Below are 13079 nucleotides of genomic sequence, written 5' to 3'. Positions count from 1 at the left end.
TGTTGCTGTAAAATTAACTATTTATTTTCAAATTATGCTATATAAAGTATTTTTATCCAGATAGATCCTTACTCCAAAGGATTGATTACATATCACCATCCTTCCACCATGCCTGATGATCAACAAATCTGACATTCCTTGGGCAAAGATAATTAATTTAGATGTAGGATCAAAAATGATTCAACAGGTAAATGAACTCTCACATCCAGTGCCTGAGGGTGCAAGATCTCAGGGGATTGATTTCAGTGCAACCAGGATCATCTCTGATGAAAGACAGAGAAATACCCTGCACAGCTGTGATCACAAAATACAGAAACATTAACAGTGCAGTGGATATCATTCTAAATCAGATAGGCAGTACCATATACTGTTATTTTCTCAGCTGCTGCTACATGGCTGAGATACTATTAATTGCTCTCAGTCCTTATTAAATGCCATGTGTAACCACTGTTCAGGGACACTAGACTGCTGTGCTGTGTTCTGGAAGAAGATCTGGAATGGTGTGACAAGGTTTACACCAACAGAATCATTGCCACTGATTGAAACACTTACAAATGACAAATAACGCTTATTGCCACTGATTCAGTTTGAAAACCCAGACCCTAACCTGGAGAAATCCAAGACTGTAAGCCTCTTCCAGAAGAGGTGGAAGCGAACAATGAGGGTAGATAATATCTTCTCAGTGCTTGCCTTTACCTGTCCAACATAGCACTTGTCTCCCTGGGATTAAGCTGCCATCACCCTCCTATTTCAGCCAGGCACTGGAAGCTCAAAATGATTGCACCATCCTGGTCTGACAATAGAATAGGACTGTGTATCATCTGTGTGTCAATGACACCACAGCCCAAATTATTTCATTATTTCCTCAGTGGCCTCATATACATGTTGAAAGGAGAGATGACAGGATGAAACCTTGTGGAATCCTGCATGAGAGAGAGCTCTCGGGGCTGATGAGCAATTGCCCTATGCCATCCTCTGGGATTTCTCTGAGAGGAAAGAGTGGAACCACACAAGTGCAATCCCTTCTGCCCCAGCCTAGGTCCACAGGTGAGTCAGAAAAACATCATGGTCAGTGTGATGGCCAGAAAGGCTGCTGGCAGAGCTAAACAAAACCACTTGGAAAAAACTTTCTAATAGGAGTTCCCCATCAGCTACAGGAAATAGTGTAGCTGTCAGGATGCACTCAGTCTGGAAACCAGGTTAAATAGTTTTAGAAGACTTTAAATGAACGCAGAATTTCTTTACCAGAAGTCTCTGTCATCCACCAGAGTGCATTTTGTTCTGTCAGGAAATAAATTTTAGAGCTTGAGAGTGGCTGAATTGTTTTTGGTGGGTTTTTTTTGTTTGGTTGGTTGTTTACATTTTTTTTGAAACTAATTGATAATTTATTTAAGGCAAGCTGGAATTTTTATTGTCCTGCTGGGAGACATTTACAATAAAAACTAGAAGTGGCCTGCAATGAGGTCCTGTATGTCATCTAAGGATGACATATTGATCACATAATTGTAAAACTCAGTAAGTACTGGGTTTCAGTGGTTTTTTTGTTATGGGAAAGGTCAATCCCATCAGACTTTTGTTGATCGTCTCTATCAAACAGCTACAACAGTCCTTGAAAAAACCAGCATTCCATTCAGTTACAGAGTGAAGTTTTTCATGCTTCATCAGGCTGACTGGAACTACTCTACTGGTCTTGACTTTCTAGATACTATGGTGAAAGCAGAGTTTGATTTGTGGAATTAAAATTTTCCTTTTGTTTGATATCATTGTCTTAATTTGAGCAGGGAATGAAATCTCACATACATTTTGGTCTGAAAATAACTTCCTAAATTGCTCATTCTACTTCTACCAAAAAGTGCAGTAATTGCTAAGTTTAAAATTGAGAATATATTGGTGATATCTTCGGGTGATTGGTGTGAATTTGGTCTGCAGTGTACTTGTGCATAATACTTGCTATGAATTGAAAATGTAGTACATCAGAAAAGTCAGTGGCAAAATATTTTTAATGTAACCATATTATGTCTATGTAGATATGTATAGTATTTGCATATATGTGTACAACCTTGGATCTACAATCGTGTCTAAAAATAGGTATATAAATAAGCAACCTAAAAAGCTGATCATTACAAGTACACTTCAACTTCTTTGAAACACTTATGCTTCAACTACAATTATATATGATTTCACTTTTTCTAAGGTTATTTTCTGTCCTTTAATGTTCATTTCTTTGTCATCCTAAGTCAATATTTTGATAGGGTTTGTTTTTCTGTCTAGAGGTTTTAAGGTTGACAGATTTTCCATATATATATATTCAAAATCCCTGAAGGAGTGGCATAGGAGTCAGGAAGTGATTAGGAGGGAGGGTGATGGTAGGCCTGACCCAGGTACATTCATTCTCAGCTAACTTCAAGACAAGAAGCAGTTTGATGGATATGTCCTGCTAGATGCTAGAACAATGGCCCATAAGACAATGCAGGATTACTGCTTTTACTTCTTTAAGGTAATTGAACAAAGCTTCAAATAATATCTAACACACAAGACTGGAAGCAGTGAACTTCTGAATGAATTTTAAAGCTTTTTATTGAATGTTGTGAGTTATATTATCTGCATCAAAGAAGGGAAAAATATAAATCAGCAAATGATTGGAGATTTTTATACTTTAAACATATTGACTATTAATTACTTAAATCAGAATGTTTAGAATGAGACAGGCATACTGTTCCTGTCTTTCTGTTGCTCTTTTTAGGCTGTTGAAAGCAAAATCTATGGTGGTAGTCTCATAATTCCATGTCTAACAAATGCTAATATGATTTCTGATTACCTTTCTAAATCCCTATAAATCAAAATAACGAAAACAGTGTAAGTATTACCCACCTTTTGTGTTAATACATATATGCAAAGATATATTTTTTCTCTCCGGCAGTGAAGCCACGCACAAGCTGTCTAAATAGATTGTAAGCAGTGGTAACTTTTCACAAAATTATCATTTTGATTCTACATGACTTGTGAGCTCTCACTTTTGGCAAAGATCTTCAGAAGTATCAGTTACTTCTTTATTCATCTTAAGGAGGTGAACTTTTTAAAAATTGTTTTGTGTTAGAAGGCTAGGAACTACAGTTCTGACTAAAATTTTCTTTTGTATATTTTTTTGTAATGTTTTATCATGATTTGCTATGACAAACACATGCACTAAACTGCACTATTGTTTAGAGAGCTGTATGCTATCCTTAAACTCTTCTACCATTTGATTATATCTAAGATAACTTGGAGGGAGCATTTACTTTCTGGTAGCTGTTAAGAAGACAACTTATGATTTTGTAAGGGTTAGTGGAAAATCAATAATAACTGATGTTCTTGTAACATGCCTGCAGTGTGGAAGGTAAGTTGGGGGCAAAAGGTTATTTTCTTTGAATTAAGTGGAGAGAGGCTTGTAATATATACTAAAAGTGCTCAATTTCATAATAGACAACAGTTTTGAAATGTACCCTGTAAGTTCTATAAACACTTTGCTGTTTTCCCTTAGCAATCTGACTGGTCAATTGGATTCAGGATCAAGGCATTGGATTATATTTTCTAAACTCATATCTGAAAATGTCTTTTATTTGTCACAAAAAAAAAAGTATTCTGGACCTGCTTCTTGTTTTCTTGCTTTATTATTCCAAAAGTTGTATCCTAACACTGAAAGAACACAAGGTTTAACTGTACAGAAAATGAAGACTACACTGATTGGAATTGAAATGAGACAACAATTAATAATTTCAATTAAAAAAGTAAAACATAAAGTAATCCTTTCTAACATTTTTGAATATGATTTTTTTGTATGTGTGAAAACTTTTCCTTATATTTCTCAGAGAGAATCCAAAGAAGAATAAAGATGCCACTCAGGAGCTCTTACATAGCCTTGAAATAATCTCTGTTTAAAATACATGACTATTTCAGTGAATTAAACTTGAAACAGAGAAAAAAAAAGAAGATATGTAACAATTCTCTTAATCAGTAACAATATTTTTATTACAGTATGTGCAGATAAGTTCCCATATACTTAATATATGTAAAATAATTTGAAAACACAGAATGAGAGAATTTTCTATATAAAATAACTCTCAAATTTGGGTTATCTTCTTTTTTAAAACTGTCAGTAATTCTGACATTTCTCATTTAATGAGTTTTCATATCCAGGTAAAATTTTCAGATAAAATGTGTTGTCAAGTTTCTTGAGATCTCATTTTCAGCATATTTCAGAACGTTAACATGTATCTTCTCACCTCTTGGATATTGATTGTAATTCTTTTCCTACTGATATTACCTAAAAATTTATACCCTTTACAGATCTTTGCAAAGGTTTTGGTGGAATGATGCATGTTAAAAAGCATTTATTCTAATTTGGCACTCTTGTTAGATGTCTTGGCAAAAAAAGACGAGGATTGAAATCTTGAAAGTGTTCAGTGCTAATGCATCATTTTAAAATTAAATTAATTTTGTTCCTCAGAATGTTATGTCTTTAGTTCCAGAGGTGAGAGCCATATAATGGCTGGAAGTGGTATAGTGCTGAGTTGCACCATTTACTTCCTAATGGATTCCCTATAAAATTCCTGAGTTATACGCTAGGTTCATCACATAGTGGAAATGCCAAGATCTTAAAGCCTTAACAATTTAGCCTGTAAGACATAGGGAATACTAAGGTAAATCTTGCCCTTTTGAAAGATTTTGAGGTTAATTTCAGTTTCATAATCATAATTGCAGTTTGATGTTAAGCAACAGGAATTTCTTAAAAAACAAAGAGAAAATCTAAGAGAATTGAATATTTTCTTTCAAAATATAGCTGAATAAGGAGGTACAGCTTCCTGCTTTCTTCACAATGCTAAGCAAAGATACCTTATGCATGGAGATCTAACATATTTGCCTTTGAAGAACTTGTACTTCAGTCTGAACCAGAGAGATATACCTTCCTCTCCTTTGGACTCACAATTTAAACTCTTCTAGTTGTAGGTGGTTAAACCCTTTCTATTGCAAGTTAAATATCATTCCTTTATTTCAAACTCAGTAGGAGAAAGGAAGGTTTCAAAGGAAGAGTATCACAGCCAGAGTAGGATTGCCCTTTTCTTCCTACCTGCCTGTTCCCTTATTCATGCAAAGGATTAAGGAAGAGGGCATTTCTTTCAGGATTTAATGAATTAAGGTAGGGTTCTAACCCATGACTGAGACAACTCATGTTTTCATTCTTCTGCACAAATCAGAATTTTATGTAAAAGTCCTTACTGAAACAGGAACTACTGCTGAAGTTTTTCCTCTGCCACTATGTGCTCGCATCCCTAATCTACAGAACAGTCTGTGTTTTCCCTCTCTCCCTTTCCCTCACTTTGCCTCTGTTAACTGCTTCCATGCAAAGTGGATCAGGATCATTAGGCAGAAACTGCAAGTATTTTTACCTTGGAATGGTCTAATGCCTGTGTGTTACAGCTGTTTACCGAGACACTGAAGCTTTAAATCTCCTTTGGCAGACACTATTAAATTGACACTCTCAAACGTCTTTCACATTCAGCTCTAATGCTCCAGCTGATGACTGGCTGCACAGAAGAACGGTGTAATATCTGCCACATGTCCTTCTTCAGCTGTTGCCATATTTTTTAAGGAACTTGATTTGTTAGGTCCTTTCAGAGCATACCTATTGAATTGATGACCATGCATGGAGAACTTGAGTGTAAATTCTGATAGGATTCAGGACTAAGCAAAGCTATAAAGTTTAATGTGGAAAACTGAGTGTCTTACTGCTCAGAGTGCTTCCAGCCCTGGAGGTTGGAAGCTGAATGTAGACTGAAACACAGCTTCAGTTTAGGTTCCCAAAGAACCAGATGGGGTGAAATGCTTAAATATTTTCTGGATCTAATCTCTAAACTCTAGATTTGTATGAGTAATGGTGATACAACAGTTCAGAAATGAAGCAGAGTTCTTATTTGAGAGATAAATTAGACAATTTGATATTTACTACCACTAATCACACAAAATCAAACAATGGTCAAGAGATAGTTATAGTAATTCTAGGTGCTTTGTCTTTTTGTTGTTGTTGTTTTATTGTTTTTTTGTTTGTTTGTCTGGTTTTTGTTTGTCCATTTGCCTTTTTTTCCAGATCATCTCCCTGGCCTGGAGATTTGTTGTTAAAAGAGAAAAATGCAAAATGCTAGATTATACCTCAAATTTGCTTTGGATGAGAGCAATTGGCAGAGGCTTGGCATAACATCTCAGCTTCTGAGATGAGTTATTTAGTTAGTAGATTTCTCCATTAGTTGGAAAACATTTAAACAAAAGTATATGGTAAAAGTGATTAATTCACAGATCTCAAAAGTAAGACTCCTCTTCCTTACTTCCATGTCTCATCCATGCTCCAATTCTTACACTAAGGCAAGGCTCATTGCTCAGCACATTATTAGCAGTTGAAAATTCAGTCAGACTGAGGCAATAGGGAGATTTTATTTTACTTTTAAAATTTCTTGCACTACAAAATGGCAAAAGGGCTTTTAGGGTCTAGCTTTTGCTGAAAAGATGTCAATAAACTGTTTTTCTAATAATATGCTTTTCATAAAGGTCAATGATTGATTTTTTTGTTTTGCTAACACATACCCCACAATGATAATCAGTAGTGGGAAAAGTGTTTATATACAGAAGATATTAAAAATAATGGAGTAGATATTAGTTTTCAGTAATGGAAATGAATTTTAACAGTATTTAAACAAGAATTTAGGTAAACTTTTTATACTAACGCTTGTTGTTTTGTTGAGGAACACTTATTTAAATCATATAGAAATGAAGTTATTATTTTGAAACACAGCTAAGGAGATTTCACTGAATACCTTATGTACACATTACATTCAGATGCTGTACTGCAAGGCTAACCTATGTTGACAGAAAATCTGCTTGAAATATTTTTATGTATCATTTGCATCCATAGTCAGTAGCTGCAAGATAAATAATTGTAGAGACAAGGTGATTTTTATACTGTCATCACAGCTTTATAAGTAATTTTAATTATTATGTGATGCATATTTTAAAGACAGCAATTTGCTTTGAGCTTCAGATTGAGACAAAGGAAAGTTACAGGCCTGACAAGGCTGTGCCAGTACAGTGACTCTGCTACTAGACATTGCAGTTGGACATTTCTTACAGCTCGTTCTTTTTTCTTGTTCCTCTATTTCCCTCCGTAGAGGTCCTTCTGTAGTGCCATGGTAGAGGAGCTAAGGATGTCTCTGAAGTGTCAGCGTCGATTAAAACACAAGCCACAGGCCCCCGTTATTGTGAAAACAGAAGAAGTTATCAACATGCACACGTTTAACGATAGAAGGTTGCCAGGTAAAGAAACCATGGCATAGAGCTGGGAAGCCAAATACCCCAAGCACAAACTGTCGTCTTTTTTCCAAACAACCTTGCGAGAATGTTTCCTGTGGAAATATGCAACAAGTGCAAAATAAAATGAGTTACCTCATGCCGCTGTGTCTATGAACTAGAGACTCTGTGATCTCAGCAGTTGCAATGGCCAGACTCGAATCACAAGCATCATGGATCAACCAATTTATGCAGGGTTACACTGTTTGTCATGGGTTTGCACCATTCTGAATGAATGAATGTTCCATGTGAGTTTTGTGGCTGGTTTCAAATGCAGTCTAAGTGAGAAGTTACAGGTTCCTTTTGAAGTTCAACTGTTGCCAGGAGATGGAGAATAAATGTCCAAGATCATACAAACCACAGAAGGAGTCTAGTAAAAGTAATATCTCAGAACTGTAGTGGAGCAAGAAACCATATGGTCTTCTGAACTTTCCAGCATAGAAGAGTTGGTAACTGCTGGTATACTGAAACTACCATCTGGACAGGCGATATGAGCTTCCTGGGTGGAAGAAATGTTAAAAGTGAAGAAACATGAATCCCATGAATAAAAGGATAAATATGAGGATGCTCACCTGCTTTTTCTGGACTGTTTGTGACACGGAACTAAGTAAATAAATAATAATTTAGAAAAAAGTAACTTAAATTTAACTGGGTTGGAACTTTGATCTAAAAAATCAACAAAAATATTTCCACAATTTTGACCCAATTTTTAGATGAATGAAAGTTTCCTTAGTACAAAGGAATGTATCTTACAACCTTTAGATATAAGCAATTAATATTTTTTTTCTATAATTGTGAAAAGAGGGAAGGGGGTGGGAAGCAGTATATTTCATACATAGAGGGCTTGCATTTTAGCCTGAATGGGTTTTGAAACCCTTGTTCCTGCTACTAATTGAACTCAATGGAGCCTGTGCAATTCTCGCTAATGTTGGGAGTGGGACGGGTCACCTAAAAGAAATGAATGCCGAGAACTTTAAGGAGGACTGCATTTTTCAATACAGTCACAGTACTAAATGAACAAAATTCTTGAGCAGTTTTTTTTTCCAAAAAAAAAAAAAATGTTCAGGTTTATTTGTGGAAATGCAAGATTTCTATGAAAATAGTTTTTGTATGGAAATTTTTCTAATACTTTTTATCAACAAAATAAGAACATGTGTTTCTGTCGGGGGTGTGATGCCAAGCATGAGTGGTAGTGTGTGCACACCACCAACGTTTGGTGAAAACTATTTTTATCATGAAAAAGGAATCTTAGAAGAGACATATTTTCAAGTTATATAATATAAAAAAATAGGTGCACTACCACCACTGCTTACCATGCTACACCCTTGGTTTCCACTAAGCTGATAACATGCTGTCATGAACAATTGTGTGTAAATGGTAAAAGACACAGACCTCTTGACCACATTGTGATAAAAGTTAAAGTGCACTCAGTTTGCTGTTTGAACCCAATGCACAAAATTAAAAAAAAAAAAAAAAGAAAAAAAAGAAAAGAAAGAATTAAATTTATGTCAGTTTTAGTTGTTTTGGTTTTGCTGTGTGATTTGAGCAACGTATGTACAGTACTTTGTGTCAGTACTGGTACTTAGCTTCAGCTTAGTGCCCTATCCTGACAGTTCTTGCTACTAAATGTGTGGCAAGACAGTTTGCTGGGATTTCTGAGACAAACCTTTACAGTACATTGTGCTACAATTTGCAGGATCTGGCTCTTAGCTGCTTCAAAACTAATTTATATGTCCTGACTGTGGTGAGTTCCTGGACATAACATTTTGAAATACTGCCGTACAGATGCTGAATCTTGCACCTCTTTCTACTGTAAATTTATTTGTATTTCAACAAGAAATGCATAGGATGGGTTATGTAGGAATGTTATGTCAACCGAAAAAGATTATGAAGGTGGTCTTTACATGGAAAATAATTATTTTGACTAATTAAAAAAACCCACAAAAAACATTGAAATTATTATAAATTATCAGTCACTGGTGAGTAATAAGATCGTTTGTTTACTGGCACTTAATTTAGTCTTATCATCATCTTTATAGCACAGGATTGTAAGACATACAATTTAAATTGTAGAAATTATATAATGAAATTTAGGGGGAAATGGGAGGTTTGTGTCTACTACCCAGTTTTCATATATCTTCATAGAGATTGAGCTGGCCATTTCCATTGTGAGCAGGGACTGAGAAAGCAAATTCTCTTATATTTGTGAGTTTCATCCCCATTTATGTGATAATAGAGAACAGGTTATCTTTGTCTGAGGTATAAACAAGATAAAAACACCTTTAGCAATTATTCTTGAAATGAGTATACTTACATAATTTATATTTAAGTTAATTCTTTAAAACACAAAGGGGAAAGAGTAACTGTCATACAACACAATGAAAACTCCTAATTATGATGGCTTGGAATGGAAAAAAAAATTGGCTATTGCATTTGATTGATGATTTACAATAAAATTTGTAAAATCATGTAATAAAATGCTGTATTATATTCAAACAAACCTTTCTTTTTTCCATTGAGGATGTTGATATAAGCAAGGTTTTATTCTCAACCTGATGCACCTGACCAATATTCATTAAGCTTTATGTGAGCCAAAGTAAGTGTGAATGCAGAATATGTTCCAAATATTTTATTGGGTCAAAGTCCCCCAGGGAAAAAAACTCCTATCACAAAAGTAGTGTGGTGAGTTAAGATTTTAGTGAGAATTTCCATTATTAAAGGAAATATGCAAAGTAACTGGAGATTTATATCAAGAGTAGAAGTGCATGGCTCCACAGATTCATAGTAGGATAATGTGTTTATTTTTTTAAAGTCATACATTAACTCATGCTTTTACTTTGTTATGCATTAGTAATTATTTATCTGTTAAGACATTTACAGAAAATTGACTAACGAAAACCTGACCCCAAAGCAGTAGAAAATACTACTGGTAGTTTTGTCCTCCAAAAAGCTCAGTAGTTCATTTTCCTTTCACTGTTATAAAAAAAATCCTCAGTTCTGAAAAAAACTTCCTCATTTTGAAAGACCTCTGAAAGGCTAGTTTCAAATTCCCAAATTCTCATGTAGTATAAATTTATACACTGTCATTAAAATTGATGGAACTACACCAGTTAAAATCAAGTGAGTATCTGGCCCATGAAGATTCAGAATCTGTACATGACTGCTTTATGTGGTTTCATGTAACAACTTAACTAGTCTGCTGATTTCCCAGGATGGGAAGATGGGTGCTTCTCTGTTTGACCTTGAAAGTCACTCTAGAGAAGACTTTTAAAGCAGTTGTAGCTCTGTAGTATGGTCCTACCTGGTGGATGACAATTGGAGGTAAAAATTGAATAGGAAGGGTTTTTTTCCCCTGTGTCTTCTTCAATGAAAATAGAGATGTATAATCTTTAAGAATACTCAGGACATACGATTTAGATCTTCAAGTTGGCTCAGCATGGTTGTATAGCAATAGATAACTATGTGAATATTATAGAAAAAATTACAAAATCCCTTTTATCTTATTGATAAGATAAACATCATTTGTGAAGGACTAGTAGCAAAAATTGTGAACCAAATAGTTGGATGAAATCAAGAGATCTGTGGTGCTTTATAGTGAATGAGGATTTGTCCAATTATAGACATCAGCACGTCATTTCATAATATTCTCATTTCACATAAACATAAGTACAGACATATCCAGGGAGTATCTGGCAGGCTTTATCTCAATTTTTATCTCAATTTCTATCTCAAATTTCAGTTCAAGAATTCAGTATAGACTTGAAATAACCTTTTTTTTTTTCATTTTAATATTACTTAAGGCTTTGTGCATTAATCCTTTCTGGTTTCATCCATAGAGTGTTTCCAAAACCCAAAATAACATTGTTTAGTCCTATTTCGCTAACTAGTTAATATTTCAGAATGAAAAAAAACACAATTTACGAAAGAAAAAAATCCCCCACAAAAATCCAAACCCTCAAATAAAAGTAGAAGAAGTGCCCTGATACTCTACAAAATCAAAATGTTTTCAGGGAAAAATAGTCATGAGCAGAGGTAATGGCATAAAAAGAGGTAAATGATAATGCTATAAAATAATTTTTGTATTTTTATTATTTAAGGATATGTACTGTATACTTGAGACACAACTTAACTTAGTCTCCAAATACGTCAGAGTCTCCAAATATATCAATAAACACAAAATACGATGACTGATATACTGATTACTTTGAAAGAAGTGTCAAAACTCCTACTTCTGAGGAATTGAAATTTTATCCGATACAACCCCAAATATATACTGACATAATATTTAAGGCAAAATGAGGTGTACAGAAACGATTGTATTATCTGGCATAATTTCAAGGACCTATGGGAAAAGAAAGGGTCGCTGAGGTTGTCTTGTCTGACGTATAAGATCATTGCTTTTCAACCTCAAATATGGTAGTGTCCTGTTCCCTTCCTTTCCAGTCTTGCCTCTCTGCCTTCCTACAAGCATCTCTGGCACTATCAAATTTATTTTCAAACCCCTTTTCTTCTAGCTTTCCTTTTAATATAGTTCTAATTTAAAATAAAGTTACTCAAACACCTCATCTCCCCAGTTTGTATCCACCAAGATAAATACATTAGCTTTTCATGTGACTGTAATCTAATTGTCTTTCTTTTTATTTACTACCCCTCTCTGTCCCCTGCCTGTGTTATCTTCTCCTGTTGTTCTTGTACTTGCCTAGACTGTAAGCTCTTAGGGGGCAGGGAATCTGTCTTTGATTTGTTCTATGTAGCACCATGAACTATGGAGCTATATAAATAATAAAAAATGTAGATCTTCTTAAATGATGTTTGAAGTGATAGTGATCTGATCGACTGCCAGTCTAGTAATATATTGTTTTAGTTCATTGCCTGAAATCCTAATCACTGCAGCAATAGAATAATCAAAAAATAAAAAAATAAAACCAACCCAGAGGAGCTATTACACTGACTCATCTTACTGGAATTTTCCCTACATGGTCGGGGTATAGGAATAGAACATCATGTTCACATATCTTCTATAAAGATCTTAATATTAAATCAGCTACATGAAAAATGAAAAAAAAAGTAGGTTAACATAGATATATAGGATGAGTTTTGGAAAGAGAACTTTTAATTGGTTTAAGCTTTGAAAAGTTATGATTAAGAGATTTGTTAAGTTGAAATCTATAGCAATCCTGCATTATTAACTATTTTATGGACATTATTAGAAATTTTCTATGAAATATAATTCTAATCAAAATTAAGGAAATGCTTCCTCTTGTTTCTATTCAAGAACACTAGCTTGGACTGGAATGACAGAATTGTGGGAATTTAAGAAAAATTCTAACTATGTAAATCAAAGGGAATGATGCATCTGATCTCGAGGACAAACATATCAGCTTTCTCTTTTACCTTTTTCTTCTTCAAGGAATGATATTCTGTGTCATTGAACTTAGTTTTTCCAAATGTTGAAATGTACACTGGCAATTACACATAGATCTGTCTTTCAGGAATTCTCAGAGCCAAGAGAATGCCTTTCTTTCCTAATCACACAATGTATAGTTTTCCCAGCTATTTAGGAAATGTAGTCCAAGCTAAAAATAATGGAAAAATCTTAGAGTTCCCTTCTTTGCAATGACTGTAGGAGTCCTACATTAAAATTACCTGATTTGTATGAAAACTTTGAATGTTGGTAAAGGTTTGAGCTATTGTTAATGTTCCTT

General features: G+C 34.5%; 1 protein-coding gene across 4 annotated transcripts in view; it reads left to right on the top strand.

Annotated features, from left to right (window-relative positions):
- Positions 1-12180, top strand: part of GRIK2 (glutamate ionotropic receptor kainate type subunit 2) — a 365319-nt gene extending 353139 nt beyond the window's left edge. For 3 of the 4 annotated variants that reach the window (XM_064649881.1, XM_064649884.1, XM_064649885.1), the window contains 2 exons: positions 870-1047; positions 7197-7324. In XM_064649881.1, coding sequence (XP_064505951.1) covers positions 870-1047; positions 7197-7210 — 192 coding nt within the window. In that variant the 3' untranslated portion in view covers positions 7211-7324. Of the gene's footprint in view, positions 1-869; positions 1048-7196 lie in introns of all 4 variants that reach the window. The other variant, XM_064649882.1, reaches the window with a different exon arrangement.
- Positions 12181-13079: the final 899 nt, after the last annotated feature.

The sequence above is a fragment of the Pseudopipra pipra genome, chromosome 3 (genome assembly GCF_036250125.1).
Source record: "Pseudopipra pipra isolate bDixPip1 chromosome 3, bDixPip1.hap1, whole genome shotgun sequence".
NCBI classification, from domain to species: domain Eukaryota; kingdom Metazoa; phylum Chordata; class Aves; order Passeriformes; family Pipridae; genus Pseudopipra; species Pseudopipra pipra.
The sequence above is the reverse complement of the archived record's forward strand: the minus strand, read 5'-3'. Positions and strand labels throughout refer to the sequence as shown.